This window comes from Chroicocephalus ridibundus, chromosome 1 (genome assembly GCF_963924245.1).
Source record: "Chroicocephalus ridibundus chromosome 1, bChrRid1.1, whole genome shotgun sequence".
In the NCBI taxonomy this organism is placed as follows: Eukaryota; Metazoa; Chordata; class Aves; order Charadriiformes; family Laridae; genus Chroicocephalus; species Chroicocephalus ridibundus.
Window position 1 is genome coordinate 152,356,566 of NC_086284.1, and position 17,486 is coordinate 152,374,051.

General features: G+C 50.2%; 1 protein-coding gene and 1 long non-coding RNA gene across 4 annotated transcripts in view; one reads left to right on the plus strand and one right to left on the minus strand.

Annotated features, from left to right (window-relative positions):
• Positions 1 to 17,486, plus strand: part of ADA2 (adenosine deaminase 2) — a 22,998-nt gene continuing 5,512 nt past the window's right edge. The window contains exons 1-7 of one of the 2 annotated variants that reach the window (XM_063359349.1): positions 1 to 178; positions 1,231 to 1,556; positions 4,486 to 4,711; positions 11,560 to 11,770; positions 14,874 to 15,001; positions 16,108 to 16,198; positions 16,504 to 16,612. In XM_063359349.1, the coding sequence (XP_063215419.1) occupies positions 1,244 to 1,556; positions 4,486 to 4,711; positions 11,560 to 11,770; positions 14,874 to 15,001; positions 16,108 to 16,198; positions 16,504 to 16,612 (1,078 nt within the window). In that variant the 5' untranslated portion in view covers positions 1 to 178; positions 1,231 to 1,243. The remainder of the gene's footprint in view (positions 179 to 1,230; positions 1,557 to 4,485; positions 4,712 to 11,559; positions 11,771 to 14,873; positions 15,002 to 16,107; positions 16,199 to 16,503; positions 16,613 to 17,486) is intronic. The other variant, XM_063359347.1, reaches the window with a different exon arrangement.
• LOC134527020 (uncharacterized) overlaps positions 8,399 to 17,486 on the minus strand; it is a 19,809-nt gene continuing 10,721 nt past the window's right edge. Inside the window, exons 2-4 of one of the 2 annotated variants that reach the window (XR_010074065.1) lie at positions 13,178 to 13,240; positions 10,662 to 10,730; positions 8,399 to 10,002 (exon numbers count right to left, since the gene is read on the minus strand). This is a non-coding gene — a long non-coding RNA (uncharacterized LOC134527020). The remainder of the gene's footprint in view (positions 10,003 to 10,661; positions 10,731 to 13,177; positions 13,241 to 17,486) is intronic. The other variant, XR_010074066.1, reaches the window with a different exon arrangement.

The window sequence follows — 17,486 nt, forward strand, 5'->3', positions numbered from 1 at the left end:
CACAGGAAGAGGAACTGTCTGCGCCGGCAGGAGCCTCGCTCCGCACTGCCGGGACGGATCCCGACTCTTTTATCTTTGCTGGGACAGCGCCGGCTTGCAAGAGAGATAACTGCTCCCTGCTCTCTGGGGCGGCAGCTGGATGAGCTCTGGATGCAAGGAGGAGGAAAGTTAACAGTAAGTGAGTCAGTCTCACCAGGGATAAGATAGCGCCTTCTAGGATGTTTCTGTCGCTCAGCTCAGAGCCAGGCCTGACAGGGGGCTGTGTCCAACCCTCCCACCCTGCTCCCAGCGGATTGCTCCCACAGCACATCTTCATCTCCCAGGACCCACTGATGGGGCGGAGGCTGAGGGGCTGGAGGCACCACGGGTGGAGGAGAGGCTGGAAGGAGAAAACACATGCGCAAGCAGGGACTTGCTGTGTAATTCACAGGGGACCATTTCAAAACGTTGAGCCTTTCTCCAGCCTACTTCAGCCTGGAGGGATTGGTGTGGAGCGTCGCTAAAGCCTGGTGTTGAAGGATTATATTGCAGTTGTGCTTTTTTTGGGAAGGGCAGAGTTCTCTGAGTTCACGTGTGCCTGTCTCCTGTGATCTCTCACTACTCCCATGTACTACTTCTGTCCTCTTTCTTCTGGGATTGCAAGGAAGGGACACATCTCTGTTACTGCAGGGGAAGCCAGGGGGTTTCTGCCCATAAAGTAACCCCTCTGATAGCTGGAATATATTATAGGGGTGCAACAAGGCCTTGACTGTAGGAAATCAGGATCTGATAAGCTCAAGCAAAAATTAAAAGCTCCTGAAGTGCTATGCCCCCCCACTTCCCTGCCTGGGATGCTGGCAGCACGGCCAGCACCTTGTCACCAGCATCCCTTGCTCTGAGGGGGCTCCATCCCAGCTCGCGAGCCAGAGTCCTGACCTCACCACTCCCCAGTTCCAGGGCAAGACCTCTGCCAGATTGCAGGTCTGTGTGATGTGCTGCCAGCCTGACTTGGGGAGCAACATCTCCTCTCCAGCCTGCCCACGGTCTTGCTGTGTGCAGACAGCATCATGGGGAACGCTGAATGCATAGTCCTAAGTACAGGGGACACAGGTACCAGATGCTCCCCCGAACATCTGATTAACCCACTACATCTGCAGGATGGGCCAGCAGTTTAACATCCCCATGGGTCATTGCTAAGATGTCACCTTCTGACCTATGCTAGCGGTCTGATTTTCTTTTATTCCCCCTCAGGTGCAGCAGTAAGATGAAGCCTCCACCCGGGCAAGGCATAAGGCTGGCATACCTTCTCCTGAATTTTGCTTCCCTCTGCCTTCCTACCCCACTCTGGAAGTACCGGGACTCCCTAATGCAGGAGGAGAAAGCCCATCAGACAGGTGGCAATTTGGTGCTGAGCAGACAGGAACAGCAGCTCAGTACAAAGCTCGTAAACCTCAAGATGGAGGAGGTTGCAACAGCCATGACTACGGGACAGTTTCCTCCAAGCATGCACTTCTTTCGGGCAAAAGGCCTCATTGATCGGAGCGTGGTGTTCAGCATCTTAAAACGCATGCCGAAAGGTAGGCTTGGCCCAAGGGTTGCTTGTCTTAGTCATCCTCCTCTCACCTTTTGCTTTCTATGCCAGAGCTGGGACAAAGCATGAGGAGATGTGGCAGACCTTTGGTTGCAGGCGAGCTTACAAGAGCTGTAAATCAAGCTCGCTGGGTTCCAGGAAGAGCCCTGCCTCTGAGCCTGGGGACGGGGCAGGGGGAGAGAGGAAGATTGGACGAATGCACATTTCCAGCAATTGTAGCATTTGCTATAACTTACAATATGGATCCTTCAGTCTTTCAAGTGCGGGGAAAGGGCAGAGGAAGCAAAGACAACAAGACATCACAGACACTTATATTTGTTCAGCGTGTTCCAGCCAGGGCCTTTCCTTTTTCCACACATACCACAGACAGGCTACCAACCTTGCCTTAGCCCACTACTTAGCCATAAGTGCTGCATCCCCCAATAAATTTTTGGGCAGGTGGTTCTGTAGCAGGCCTGGAAGTCTACTGGAAAGTCTGGGTGTACTAGAGAAGGAAGGCGCTACCTCCAACACTGCACATTTTTTAATTGTTAAAGGGAAGTCAAAGCCTGTGTTGATGTGACCTGCAGAACATGACGTAGAAGCTATTGCATTCTCTCAGTCTTTCTTAATTATGTTCTACTCTGTGCACTTATAGGAGATGTCTGCTTATAAGGGCAGGCATTTCCCCTCTTGTCTTTAGAGATGTTGTTTCTCCCTTGTTGTGCAGCAAGCTATGTGCTAATAGGCTGCCATGCCCTATGACAAAAGGGGTCTCTGCACTCTGCAGCACATACATAGTTTTTAAGGCATTTGGAACATTCTAGGTTAGATAATGGCATGAGATTGTCGGATACCATCGCCACATCACCCTGTGCATCTTCCGACAAGCAGTGTTTGAGAGCTCAGTACTCCGGGTTGTGATGGAAAGGAGGAGAAGAAATTTGTAGCCAAGTGGAAATCCAAGCCACTCAGGCTGTGTAGCAGGAAGCCTGGTGTCTCCATGTCCCCGAGGCACTGACAGGTCAGCAGAGAAGCACAAAGTTGAGATGATCACAGGAGGAAGGCCTTGACTCCTAACTGACTAGATTCTCCCTCTGCATCTCTGGTTCAGTAAGGAAGCATTTGAACAAGGTGCCTTCTTTAACTAAAGATATGAGACAGTTGCAGCAGACACTGCCAATATCCCTGTAACTATAAACTCTATGGCCACCGTCCCAGGCAGTCCCTCTTTAGATGCAAAGTCCCAGGGCCTTACCCATCTGGCTACCTGGAAACATGTTGGTGTCCTGCTTTGGAAGATTTGGGAGGCAGCTTCTCCACAGGAGCGTTTTTCACTTGCAAGACTGTGACACTAGCACATGGATAAGAGCCACCTTCCTCACTTCCCTGCTTCTCCCTCCCAGCCTCTGATGTGGCAAAAGAATCCCTGGTTTGCAGCATCCTAATCTGTTACCATAAATGATTGAGATGTCAGAGTTGCCATTACCCTTTCACTGCTGAACTGAACAGTAAGGAATTTTAAAGTACCTCCCTCTTCAATGGGGTATCTTTGATACCAAGGAGGAATCAAAACAAAAAACCCCAACTTTTCAATCCAGGAGATCTTAAAATGGGTTCTTAGAATCTTTGCAAGAGATGTAAGCTTTTAGGACAAAGATCACACCATTGTAACTGCTTGAGTAGGACCTAAGTCTTAGAGGCCTCAGTCTTGATCAGAGATCCTGGGGAATTACTGTTGTTTCAAGCATTGTAATTTCTATTGCTGCTCCCATAGGAAAGAGGGTGGCATTGCCAGTGAGAGGAGGGTCAGATCTAGACAGCCGTGGCATGCCCATTCTGTCACGCTAGCTCTGGTGAGAGCAGTAACCACAGCTGCTCAGCATCTTAGCAGTCAGACCCTCCATAGTGAGAGATTATAGACATTATAGTCTATATTAGATTAGTCCACTATAGATTATAGTCTTGAAGTTTGTCTAACGTCACATATACACCAGCCTTTTGGTTTGTTCCTCCTACTCTTGTTCTCCCTTTACCCCTAAGGGCATCAAAGCTCTTTTGACCATGAGGTGTCCCCTAGGCTAATAAATTACCTATCTGTAAGACTTTAGCTCTCACAGTATCGTCCCTTAACAAAGGTGAAGTTCAATTCGAGCACCAGTAACATAAGAAGTCTCTGCAAACGGAGAGATTTTAGCAAAACGAAAGGATGGGCTGAGGACGATGAGCATGCAGGTGATGCTTCCTGTGCCAGGAAGACTGGCAGTTGCCAACATACTGCACAACAACAGAACATCCCAAAGGCCCTTTGTGCTGGCCAGCAGCAGATGCACAACGTAAGCGAGCATGCTTTTGATAAGGGGTAGAAGTAGACGGTACTTCTGCATCCGAGTGCAATTCCCCGGTATGTCATGGTCTGGGATTTTGGTGCGCGCCAGAGTTGCAAAGAGACGAAAGAAGAGACACAGACTAGACGGCAGAATTTGAGGCCGGGATTCAAACAGCTTAGATACAGAGGCTTGCTTCAGGTCTGCCAGTCAGCTAGTGCGCCTTGTAAACTGCTGCCTACTGTGCGAGTTCCTCTTTAAATCAGCGGGGCCCGAGCCAGCTCACAGCAAAGTCTGTCTGAAAGACCTTTAATAACTCGGAGCATTTTCCATCCCAGTGGAGAAGTAGAGCTCCCTATTGATTTCCCCCCCTCCCTCCGCTCCCAGGGAGCTGTCAGGCTCTGCCTGCCCCACATTTAATGTGGAGGGGGCCACATGAGCGAGGCAGAGCAGCCGCCCCGTCTCTCTGCTGGGAGAAGTCACTCACAGCCATCTAGAAGCATTTCCAGATGCCCCTGGATGGGCAAACTCAAACTATTATCACATTAAAACTCTGTTCCTGCTTTTCAGCTGCCTCGTCTCATTAGGATATACTTTCCTTCACACCAGGTGCTGTCTTACACCTGCATGACTATGCCATCCTGAGCGTGGACTGGCTGGTGTACAATGCCACCTACCTCCCCGACTGCTACATCTGCTTCACCCACACGGGCACCGTTCGGTTTCGCTTTTCCAAGCCTCACCCTCCTCACCCAGTGCCAGCCCAGTGCTCCCAGTGGGTTTTGCTGGAGACTTACCGGAAACAGCTGCGCAACGTGACTGAGTTCGATAGCAGGTGAGTGAAGAGGAGTTGCAAGCCTGACGGTACTTCATGATAGTCTCGTGTAGCTGATGGGATCATTCTGGTCCAGCTTTCCCGTGTGCTTGCTGCTCTGAAAGCAGGGAACTCTGTTTAGGGCTACATACATAGACCAAGCGAATAGCAATATAAGAACTTGAAGGCTGCAGCATTAAGTACACCAGAGTGAGAGACCATCAAAACTGAAGTTTTCTGTCCACCCTCACTCTAGTCTTTTGCACAGACATATTGAAGACAGGGGTTTAAGCAGATTTATGTGACCTGCCACCACCTCTCCTCAGCACCCAGCTGGATATGCTCCCAACATGGGACAGGGCTGCATGGTGAAAGACCTTGTCTTATGCACTGAGGTACCCAAGAACAGGATGAGGAAGTCAGGTAGCTGAGGAACAGGGTCTCCCTAACAGCAGAGAAGTCATTTGTAAAGTCATCACTTGATTCAGAGCAAGAAGTTGGGCAAACTACTCTTGTTAGTTAATGCGCTAGCAAAAACCCCAAAGCAACCCAAAAGAAAACTCAACCCAGCCTCCTCTTCCAAACATCATCCTTATTTTCTGAGGGCTCTCTTTGAAACCCCGCTACACCCACCACACTGAAGCATAGGGCACTAGTTTCCAACAGGACCCCCAGGCACCAGGAACTTGCCCTCCTGCCCTCAGAGAAGGGGTTAGGTCCAGACAGGGCACTGGCTGAGCCCATGAACCCTACACAGAGGTGCTCTGCCTGGTGGCACTCCCCGCCTCAACACCCTCCTGGTAACAAAGCTTCTCCCCTTACAGGCGAGGCGTTCTATAGCTGTCCAGGAGCTCACACCTCAGATGGTGCCCCAAGCCATCATTCACTCTCTTGGAGGAGCTCCCCACCCTGCAGGCAGCTCTTACTGTAACTGCTGGCAGCCTTTCATCAGGACCAGGTGTTAGCTGGCTGCTCAGCAACCTCCTTCCATTTAATCACATACAGGCGGGTGGGAACAGCCTGGTTCCCCTTCCGGCTGGTGGTAGCAGGAAGAGGGAGCCCTATCTCCCCAACCAGGGTCCATTGATCCAGGGTCCAAAGCCTCACCAAAAAGGCCAGGAGGAAGCATGTAGTTCTGCATGGTGTGCTGGGGGCTGGAGAGAGGACACTAAATAATGCATGAATTCAGACACTGAGTGATGAGGACAAAGGGAAATATTGAGTAATGATCCATTCAGAGGGCAATGCCACCCGCGGTGCTCCAGGGGACTGGGGTCCTGTGGAAAAAAATAGTACGGGGTGTCATATAATTAAAGATATGCCAACACACAAGGAGAAGGCTGGATTAAGGTGATGTGGGTGACCCTAATTACAGCATTTCCGAAGTGAAACTTCATGTTTTTTACTGTAGTGGTCTTCAGCGAGTGCATGTGCTCTTAGAGACCTATTAACACTTAGGGAGCTGGTATCCCTTCCACATGGAAGCCATCTGTCTCTGTGCTCTACATATCTGGAAAGGAAGTTAAGGTTGGGAAGCTGCGGAGCTGCCAGACCGTTGGCATGGTATTGCCTTCCCTCCCCAACAACAGCAAGGGGGAGGGCAGAGGGAGCTGATTCTCCGAGGCACCCACCACCCACCTCCTGCAGAGATCTGAGCACTTCCAGAAGGCAAAGAGAAGGTACTGCCAGATCCAGGGCTCTTGACCTTTTATACCCTGAGGCTCAACTGCCCTGACATATGGTAGAAAAATAAGATCCAGTGAGAAGTTACTTATCTACGTCTTCCAAAGAGAACACTGGTTCCCCATTAGCTCCCTTCCATTGCTACTGGGAGTGATGATGAGGGAAAGACCACAGCACCAGCCCTCTTCAGCCCCAGCAGGAAACCCATAAATAATGTGCAAGAGGTTGGATTTTGAAATAGCTTCACTTCCTTGAAGCCCAAGCAATTGCACTGGGTATTTCAGAACTGTCTTGGGAGCAACCCTTCGTTGTATTTCCGTAACGTGATGTCCCTTTCTGGCTGAGGCCACAGCATCCCATACATCTAGGAGGGTGGAGCTGTGCATTGCTTGGTTCCCTCTGGTCCTGTTTGGAACAGGACTTCTTTTCAGAAGCATTCTCTTCTTTTGTATTCGTTGTCCAACAATGTCTAGTAGCCACAAGTCAGAGCAGGACTTCAGAGTGGCAGGCACTGCACAGGGACACAAGACAGACCCCGCTGCAAGGGTTTCCCCAGGGGCAGAGGGGAAACTGAGGCAGAGACCAATGAAGTGATTTTCCTCAGGAAACGCATGCCAGAGCCAAGTACAAACATGCATCTCTCGCATCCTGGGTGCTCAGACTTACCTATTTGAGTATGTTGTCCTTCATTTCTTGCCCTTCTGTGCTCATCACCACAAAATCGCAGAGGAGTCATTGCGCATAATGTGCGAACACATGAACAACAGCCACATTGAGGCGCTTCCCCTCCTATTTTCACCTAATCCCCGGGTACTAGTCTAGGGGTTAGGAATGTTTTTTGGCCGCCTGGAAATAGGTCTCTAGCCAGGAATAGGCCCCAATCTGTTCTGCTTCTCATTTTCTGGAAACTCTCCCAGTCACTCGAACATGTGCATCCCAGGCTACCTCTTTCCTGCACTCCTCTTTGCCCTTGAGCACTGACAAGCTGAGAGAAAGCAGATGTCAGAGGAAGGAACGGATGGATAGTTGGGTGGTTTCAAGGAAGTATCAAGGGAATATGGCAGCAGGGAAGGGCTCTCATGCAAGACAGGGTGGATCAGCAAATGTGAAGGGAACAATGGAAATGTTTCCGAGAGGCTGCACCTCTTTCACCTTACTTCATTTCTGACCAGGAAGGGGTGAGGGAGAGAGGTATCTGCATTACATTTCTGCTGTTTGCATTTTTAGGTACATATGCATACATATACATATGTGTGTGTGTGTTTTGGAAGGAAGTCTTTTTGTTTGTTTCCCTCAAAAGAAGGTTTAATCATTCCTATTCAAAACACACGTCTCATGGGCCAAGACCCTGGAGTATTCTGTTACTGGTAAGCTTCCAAAAGGATGCTATTATGAGAGAGTCAGGAGACCATGGGCCAGGAGACAGAGAGAGGAAGGGAATTTTGCTTGGAGACTTGAAAGAAAAAATAATCCTCACTTATTTACTTCGCAATCAATTACGGTATAGGAGAATGACATTTTTTTCCTTAAGATGCAGCATAATGGCCACCGTCTCGAAAGCAAGAGCATGCCCCTGGATATTTAGGGAAACAGCATTGACATTCCAGATATTTGTAAAATACCACCGCGCGCACACATACACACACACCCCCACACATCCCCTCCCCAGATGAAGGCCATGCCCAGCAGCGCAGCTCCGGCGGCCCAGCGGAGCTCTCTATCACCAGGATGAAGTCATCTGTGAGGGAGCTGACACCATGGCCGAGGCTGTGGGGACAACTCCCCTGGGCGCTAACGGCTGCCCCGACCACCGTCACCTTCCCCTCCGTGCCCTCCAACTGCCTTATCTCACAGAAAAATAGGGCAATGTGTGCATTACAAGGTGGGGGGGGGGGGAAGAGAATAAAAATCTACTGCGGAAACAAAGCACTCCACTCCCTCTACAAGTCTCCCCTTGGGGAGAAGAAGAGGGGACGAGAGAAACAGAGAGAAAGCGAATGAACCACATGTGACAGATGTTAGTCACACTATTTAATGCACCACTGGAAGACATTCAGATACCTCGGTGAGGAGAGGGGTATAATTACCCATCGAGAACAGAAAAAAGAAGCAGGAAAAAGAATCCCTTTAAAAACAAGGCAACAAAACCGCTTCTGCATTGTGTAGCGCAAGAAAGCAAAACAGTTAGGGAGGGAAAAAGAAAAAAACAGGAAAAGAGAAAGCAAAACCACAGCTGAAAATAAATAATCCTTAGCTGGTCGTTTCAGTTGTGCCCCTTTGGGCATATGCATTGCAATGGCATTGTTCAGTGCATATATGACATGACATGGAAGGCTATTTGTAGTCTGCACCTGATCACTGGCGAGGGCCCATTCCAGCAAAGAAGCAAAAAAAAAATGTATTTATGAAGCTTTGCTTCATCTGCATGAGCTACTGATGGCAAAAGCCCCTGAACCCTTAGGAGATTATCCAGTTATCAAGGATGGATCACTATTATGCAATAAATCTTCAACAGTTATAGGGATCAATAATCAGTCTCAAAGGGAAGGGGATTATAAAAAAAAGCACAATTTGATTTATGTGCTTTTAGGAGCAGGGCGGTGTGGGGATTTATTGCTGTTTCTAGCCCAAGAGCACAGGCTAAGCAAACAACCACAAGTTTGTACAGCTAGATTTAAAGGCAGGGAGGGGAGCCGGGTGCTGGAGGAGCCGAGTTCTCACAGGGCGAGGGGAGGAAACGGTGGGAGCCCGACGAACCGCCCGTCTTTATCTCAAACGGAGATGCGCGGGGTGGCGAGAACGGGCTTGCACAGCCTTTTGATCCACGGGGAGGTTTTTTCCCTCGATGCTTGCAGGGCTGGTGGGAACTCGGCTCTCGGCTGCGGGCAGGTGCTCTCCCCTGGCGCGTGGGGCTGGTGGGGAGCTGCCCTTCGGCCAGGGTTGAGGCCAGGAGGAGAGCGGACAAGTCTGCTTTCCCCATGCTTTCCCCAGCTCTTCCCCCGCCCCGCCAAGCTGCAGCACAGCCTCTCCTCTCCAGCAGCTGGATCAGTGCCTTCAAGATGCCCCCTGGCTCCCGCATTCCTGGTTTCTAGGGTGATGCTCCGGTGTCTCCCGCTGCTGCCGTGCTCTCCGCTGCCCACCCGAAACGCTGCTTGCCCCTGCCACGGTCCAGCTCGGTCAGTTCTGTGTCATGGATTACTGAACAGCAGCTGGGGTTGCCCAGTGTCCTGTGATAATGGGCACCAAAGCCCCTATTGTAATGCGCGGGAGGGCAGAGCCGAAGTTGCTGTGGAAACCTTAACTCTGAATTTTCCTGGCTGTTGAGCATTTAAAATCTCCTCCTTAACGTGGCACAAGCGTCTCTCTTATGTACAATTTTGCTTTTGAAAATTGTTCCCCTGCAAAGAAATTAAAAGAGTGAAGAAGAAATGAAACTGCAGCCACTGGAAGAGGGTCCTTAGAGAGAGGAACAGCAGGCAGATGCTGGGGGAACGGGCTCCGTTTTATGGGCGGGATGGAGGGACTCAAAAGGGATGTCCCTGCCCAGGATGTCTTAGTTTATGAGTTTGGACCAGATCACATTTTACGTCTCTAGGAGGGCGGTTTTTAATTCCATCCACAGAAGCCTCCTGGAAGAAGATAATAAAAGCACAAATGAAATCCACATCTCCCATATAACATTGCAGAGCACTGCACAAGGATGGGGGCCAAGACATCAAACACGAAACGTTATTGAAGATCAGTAACTGTTACTGAGGGGAAACAATAGACTCGGGTGAAAGATGAAGCATGGTCAAAGGTATTTGCATCTGAACCTGCTTAGCCCCTGACACTAGGTAAGTGTCGGGCCTGGATGGACCGGGAAGTCCACCTGCCTGCAAGCAAACAACTCCATAGCTTGCTGCGATGGCTTCCGTTTGCCCATCCAGGAATGAAGTTAATCACTCCCAGTATTGCCATTTAGACTTTGCCCACCGGCCTGAGAAACTTACTGCAAACTCTTCTTCAGGTGGCCACTGGCAGAGGGAGGAGAGGTGTTGCCAGAGGCAAGGCTTCATGTGGGATGAAGGCTCTCAGCTTGTCAGACGGCAGCATTGTGCCACAGCCATTCTCCCTGTCACCCACAACTAGATAATCTTGCAATTACTGGCTCCCTTAAACTCTGCTTGATAAAACTACACACCGCCTCTCTGGATTTCTGAAAGAGGCTTATACGCCAGCTGAGTCTATGGAGAAATTAAATACGTTTCCATCCCACCAAGGAAAAGCCAGGATGTGTGATTCTTACCAGTTGTTTCCCAGCAGACAAATCTGAAGAAGTTACCAGCAAGGCAGGCAGGATATCAGTTTTATTCCACTGGAGGGGGAGAAAGGATTCTGATTCACGATCATTTTCCCACTGCTTACATGAGATGACATATTTTGACAATATGAAAGTACGAGGGCAAGTTACAGGCTTAGTAAGCAGGTTGATGGTGGTCCAGTACATGGCATCTCCTGGAGACTCAGTCCGCCTTTCGGTGGTGAACAGAGGGCCGGGTGTCATAATTTTTACATGCATTGGAGATGTTTGGGAGAATATATTGTCTTCAGGAGTAGTGTACTAGCCTACTTTTGGATTAAGGATAACCCTGGGTGGCAGAGTGCCATTCTTACGATATAAAAACATCATACTTGCTTTTGTAACTCTATCACTCCTCAAGATTTCACCCTCAAAAAAGGAAGGGGCAGGTTTTGAACAACTAGTCTTACCTTGCTTGTTGCTGAACATGTAATGTATGACTTTTTACCTGTCGGCTATTATCTGTACCAGCCAGGAGTAAATACAGGTGACAGTTGTCCTGTATGCTTCCTAGTTGTATCAGTCATTGTTATGCCTGTTGTACTGCAGTGCCAAGAGGCTCCGAGTTAGATCTTGGGCCCCCATCTTTTCTTGGTCCTGCCCAAAAAACACGTACCTCCTTCATCACAGCTGCTGCCCTGCTGCACCCCAGCGCACGCGGGTGGGAGAGCGTCACGTCCACAAAGCTTGGTCTCTGACAATAAAACTCACATCCATCCTGAAGGAAACCTATTTCCTCTGGTACTGAACACCCAGCCGCCAGCCGTTGGCTTTTTGCATGATGAAAGTTGGTTGTCTTGTTTGTTCTTCTCATTCTTCCTCTTCTCTTTACTGCTTTCTGCAGCTTGCTGAGAAACTTGACCCTGGTGACGGATGCCCCTGAGCTGGCCTACCCTTCTCAGGCTTTCATTTGGAAAAGATTTGAAGAAGTCTTTCTCATTGCCTCTGGACTTATCTGCTATGCACCTGTGTTCAAGGCCTATTTCTACCAGGGGCTGCTGGAGCTCTATGAAGATAACGTACAGTATGTCGAGATAAGAGCTCTCCTGCCTCCGGTACGTATTTTTTGGCTTCTCTAGTATTCTTTTAAATCCTTATTTCTCCATAACTTTTCTCAAGCCCTATCTTGAATTTAGTTTTTGGATGTTTGCATACCTGCCCTTCTAAGGATGCTGGAAAACCTTGATCATATTCAAAGGTCTTTCTTGGAGATTTGCATAGGCAAGGGCTTGAAAGTGAGAGATACTTTGTTCTTAATGGTTAAGGAAAATACCTACTATGGCAACAGCACATGCCTGCATTGTACAGTCTGACTGGGAGCTGGGTCGAAATCTTGCTGGTTGGGAAGGTGCATCTCAGCTGGTCTGCACCAGAATCACCTGTTCTGTGGCAGCGCTTCTGTAACAATTTCCCGTCTTGAAAAGAGACTTACTCTGGAAGAGTTATGTTATTTAGAATCTGTAACTTGTTTCAGAATGACTTCTCTGAGCAGGCTAGTAAACTGATTGGCAAAGCACAGTCTTCCACAGTTTGCAGACAACCTAAAATTTTGGCTATGTGAAGTATGAACTGCTCTTGTCATTGCCACTAACACTAAAATCTGATGGCAATAGTTTAGACCTTTCTCCCTGCACATTGCCTGGAGCTGGTGAGACTGTCCTACAATCCCGCACTGTCCCGATGTCTTCCCAAGCACCAGCAGACCCCACCACCGTTCTTTGACTATAACAGTTCCTACTTCCCTGGTGGCAATTTCGACACTGCAGACACACCTTTTCCATATGGTTCTCCAGACCAGCTCCAAGTGGGGCAGCGTGGTGGGTGGGAGCTCTCTCAGAGAAGCAGATTCCTTGACAAAACAAATGAACCAAGGCTGCCGCTCCCTCACTACACCTTCCACCTCCATGTCCATTGCAATGGGAATGAAGCTGCTGTGCAAGGTCCGTCTGTCAGCACCTGAAGGATCCAGGTGGCAGTGGCAGGCCATGTATGGGAATGCAGGTAGCAGCTTGCTGCTGGCACCGCAATGTCAGGCAGATGAAGCAGCCACACTGATGTCCTGCCAGTGGCCCAACTCCCAAAAGTGCCTGCCAGCAACTTCCTTAAATCATTGCCCTTGCACGCAATGGCTGGCAGGCTTGGGCCAGCTGCAGATGAATGTCTGCACCCCAGCAACCACCGCTGCTGCCGGGCAGGTCTCCACAGCCACCCCATGGGAGGACAGGCAGGTGCTGTGACAAATTTGGAGGCTGATCTGGCTTTGTGCCTGCCTCCGCTCCAACAGCTGGGGAGCGGGGCTGCCTAACCCTGGCCTGTTGTGGCTCGAGCTGGCCCCATAGCGAAAGAGGGCTTGGTGTCAGGCTGCAGGCTGGCACTCCATCCTGCCTGAGATGAGAAGGGTGCATTGAAAAGGAGTTAAAAAAACGAGGGGGAAAAGACCAAAAAGCTTCTATGTATCTTACTTTGCTGGGGGTTGGTCATGAGCCAGTTGCCCTGAGCTCAGTCACCATCTGTCTTTGGGGTACCTGGAAAGAGAAAACAACAGCAATGTCAAAATTCCTGTGCTGTGAGACAGCCCGAAGTGCTGGCATCCCCCCAGGTCGCACAGGTTTCCGGGCCAAGAGTATCTGCAATGATAGCAGTGCGTGGGTCTGACTGGAAAATACCCTGCATTTACCGGCAGCCCTTAGACATGGTTGCAATGTCTTTTGAAGAGAGGCTTGGCAGGGAAAATTTGCTTCCCATCCAGCCCCTAATGCTGGCTCCAGGCGTGGGAGCCTCCAGAGCCCCCCCTCCCTCCCCGGGGCTTACTCGCACCCGGCAGCTCGGCGTGCTGCGAGGAACAGGCAAAGAGGCTGCCTGCATCCTGGGTAGCACTGCAAGGGCTGCGAGGAGCCGGGGACACGCTGGGCTGCCGTCCTCGACCCGCAGGAAAGTACCAGTTAGGCTGGAGCAGGATGAGAGGGGAGGGAAACGCTTGGCCGTGGAAGTCGAGGTGAGCGGGGTGTGATGGGAACAGCGAGATGCTTGTGGGGGATGGAGATCCTCCACAAGGGTTGAACAGCAGCGCTGACACGCCGCAAAACCTCGCCCTGCAGCAAAGCCCACCAGAAGCGGCCCCTCAAGTAGAGTAAATGAATGTCAGGATTTAGTGCGAAACAGCAAACATTGCGGAAAAGCCCCCCAAACCCAGCTGTGTTTGCAAATTCAGCTGTGTAAAGTCTCGTGTTCCCATGGGCCGCAGAGGGGAAAATTCCCCCCCGAGCATCTGCGGCCACCTGCAAGGGGGATGCCACAGCATGGCGGGGCGCAGGGGCTTGGCGAGGGGCATCGCTGCCAGGGGCAGCACCTGAGGGCAAGCGAGAAGGCAGAGTGGACCAGTTGAAGGGTGGAGGAGAAGGATGAAAGAGAAAAGAAAGGCAAGAAATATAAGAAAGGAACAGACAGAGTGATTTCAGCCACCATTTATGAGCGATGCCAGGCAGGGCCTTTGTGGGTTGGTATCGGTCAGGGCACGCGGGGTCTACAACCCTGCTGAAATAAGGGCACAAGCCCCGTGTAGAGCCCTGGTAGTGAGGAACTCACAAAGTAAGTTGATGAGACAGAGCGTACCAAAAGGATTATTTTTCCCAGGTTGCGGCCAGGGAGCTGGGAAAGTGTGGCAGGACTAAACAACTGACTCAAGGTCACAGAGCAAACCTCTGGCAGAGGGGAGCAGAAGCCCAGCCCAGCTGGTAGCTTATGGAGCTCAGCCCTCACGTGCCTTGGGGCTGCCTTGGCTGACAGACTGCCACTGCAAGGCACAGAGCGTGTGTGAGCCGCCAGACGGGACAAAACACTCCAGCATTTGATACGGACATGAGTAAGAGGTCGTGGTCTCCTCTGGGTACTCAAGGGCACTTACTTGCCATGTCTGAACATGGAGAAGCTTGTTTCTTGTATCACATAGGAGGGAGGAAAACCATTCCTTGGTTCTTGCCAGCTGGTAAAGGCTTCGAGAAGAAAATGTTCTGCACAGATTTAACTGCTTTTTTTCTGCCCTGTTGCCAGGACCGCAGCGCATTGCTTCTCCCAAGGTTTTCTTCAGTTCATTTCTCCCACCCTACAATAAAATGCCTTTTCCAGCTTCTGCTTACTGTGTGTTTTTTTGTCCTGCAGGTGTATGAACTGGATGGCACCCGGCACAATAAATCATGGTCCGTGGCAACCTATCAGGAAGTGACCAGGCAGTTTGTGAAGGAACACCCTGACTTTCTTGGAGCCAAGATTATATTTACAGCACACAGGTAAAGGCTGAACGGGGCTGGCCGTGCTACGGCGGAGGCGGTGGTGGGGAGAGAGGGGTCCAGGCAGGAGAAGAGATGCTGAGAGCTGGGCTGAAGTGCCACAGTTGGTTAGCAATGCCCGCGTGCGCCATCAGACCTGGGGTGTTGACTCCCGAAGCATTCCCTGGCACATGTAAAAGGCTGAGGATGAGAAATCATCTATATAAGTCTGCGTACGTGCAGGGTGACCGGGGTTAGCTCATGGCATACGCTAGAGGGACAAGAGCCTGCGGACCCTGTGTGCGGGAATGAGCAAGGGGAGGGTTGCGTGCGTGCGTGTCCAAGCCGTGTGTGCTCTCTTCCCGAGCCTGGACATACTCCTCCTCTCTGCAGAAGCTGAAGCAGTGACAGCAGTGCCCGAGTATGGGCACTCGGTATTGCAAAGGTCCTCGCGGGACCCTGCGAATGCTGTTCTCCCGACAGCCTTTGGTACGGTATGTTCGTGCTGCTGTTCACAGTCGGGCACAAGGCTGTTCTCCAAGTCAGCCAGATGCCATGAAGTCATGTGAGGTGATCCTGAGCAAATAGAACAGACCTCTCAGCGGCACTTACTCACTCCGGCTCGGCACGATGCTGTTTCCAGTTCAGTGCTGTCTTGCCCCTGGCCAGCCTGGGTATGGGCAGAGCCCATCTGCAAAATGCACTGTGATGTTTAAGTCCGATAGGGCTGGAAGAAAGCTAAATTTAAAACTTTCTTGAAGTGCAACTACTGTCTCATCTCCCAGTAAAACAGTCAAGAGGAAAAAAAAATAATTTAAATGTTTTCTCTCCAGGCTGTTGTGTTCCCTGCTTGGTAGATGGGAAATCCTGTGAGTCTTAGACAAGCGTGCCTCAACTCAAGTGACAGCAGGGTCTAGCCAGGCATTTCCTGGTCATTCAGGGGTTTACTTTCATAATACCAATTTTCTACTGCTGTTACTCTGGAGACCTGAAGCTGGTTGTCAGATTTAGGAGCAACTTGCATTTCTGGAAATACCCCTGGGGCCCCCATTTCACAACTCAAACCCAAAGAAGGCAGGCCCAGTGGGGGCGAGCCTCTGCACTGCTTTCTCTCTCTTGCTCTTTAGGATGCTGAATGTTTCCCAGATTAAAGAAGCCATCGTCACTGCCATGGCACTCAGAGCCCACTTCCCAGACACCCTGGCGGGCTTCGACCTGGTAATCGTATTTCTTCTGTGGCTTCGAGTTAACCACTAGAGGTGCAATAGCACTACACGTATAATGTGGCAAATGTTTTATACCAGAGCCAGATCCTCTCCTGCTGTACTGAAATCCGTGTAAACGAATCGCAAATCCTCCAGCTAAAGATTTTGCTGAGGGTAATTCACAAATTCCCCTGAAAGAACCAGCTCCCTGTCCCGCAGCATTGCAATTTCAGTACAGTTGGCACCTCAGTGATACATAGCTGTAAGTCCCACCATCTTCCAGAGCATGTTCAAAAATACCTTTCCTCTTTCTCCCAGGTTGGTGATGAGGATGAAGGTCATTCTTTATGGGACTTGAAGGATGCCCTGACTATCCCATATTCCCTGGGGGTCGACTTGCCATACTTTTTCCATGCTGGGGAGACTGGTAAGCATGAGGACTCAAGGCCTGTTATTGCTTGAGGTGCAGTCTTGCAAAGCACAGAGAAGTAAGCCTGGCTGTACCAAGATGATGGAATGTGTGTGGATGTGTGTGTACGCATGCGTGTGTGTCATCGGTTTTCCCTATGCTTCTCCTGATATCAGCTTGTCGCTGTAGCATCCCTCCACGGCACCTCCCCTACCTGTTCCCCGCTCTTGACTGTAGACGTCATGTTTCTCAGTGTCTTTCTCCTGTGTCATGCTGCAAGAGTTATCGCTAGTAGCCATTTCCTCCTCGGAGCAGTGCTCACCTCCTATCCACAGCAGCAGAAGAATAACTAACTCGGCCATTATTTTACATTTTAAGGTGAAGGAATGTCTCAGCCAGCCTCAAGTCTTAACTGAATACGCTCACCAAAGTAACCGATCATTGCCCTTTGTTCCAGGGGAAATGTATTATTATTGGCAATATATTACTTGGTCTGTATGGGTGGGATTTATCCTAACCATGCATGACAGCTGTGTCTAACTTGTATGTTAGGCTTATTGCACGTTGACATCTACAGAGAAGATGTCTACATCTGAACTAGTTACTCTACCTCACTTTATAGCCATCACAGGCACTTCTGAGGTGTGATACATCTCATGCTAAAGCCCAGTCTGCTCCCCAGAAATGATTAGTCCTCTCCCTTGACTATGAACAGAGACCAACATGATTAGCTTAGCTATAAGAGCAAGACTGTGGACATCTAAAGCCAGATGAGATGAGTGGGTATCTCTACACTGGGCAATGTCCTGGGCAGATTTGGATCCCTGTTTCACTGAAAATGCAAAGCGGGAACTCAAGAGCATGAGCAACCCTCTTCCCTTGCGACTGAGAC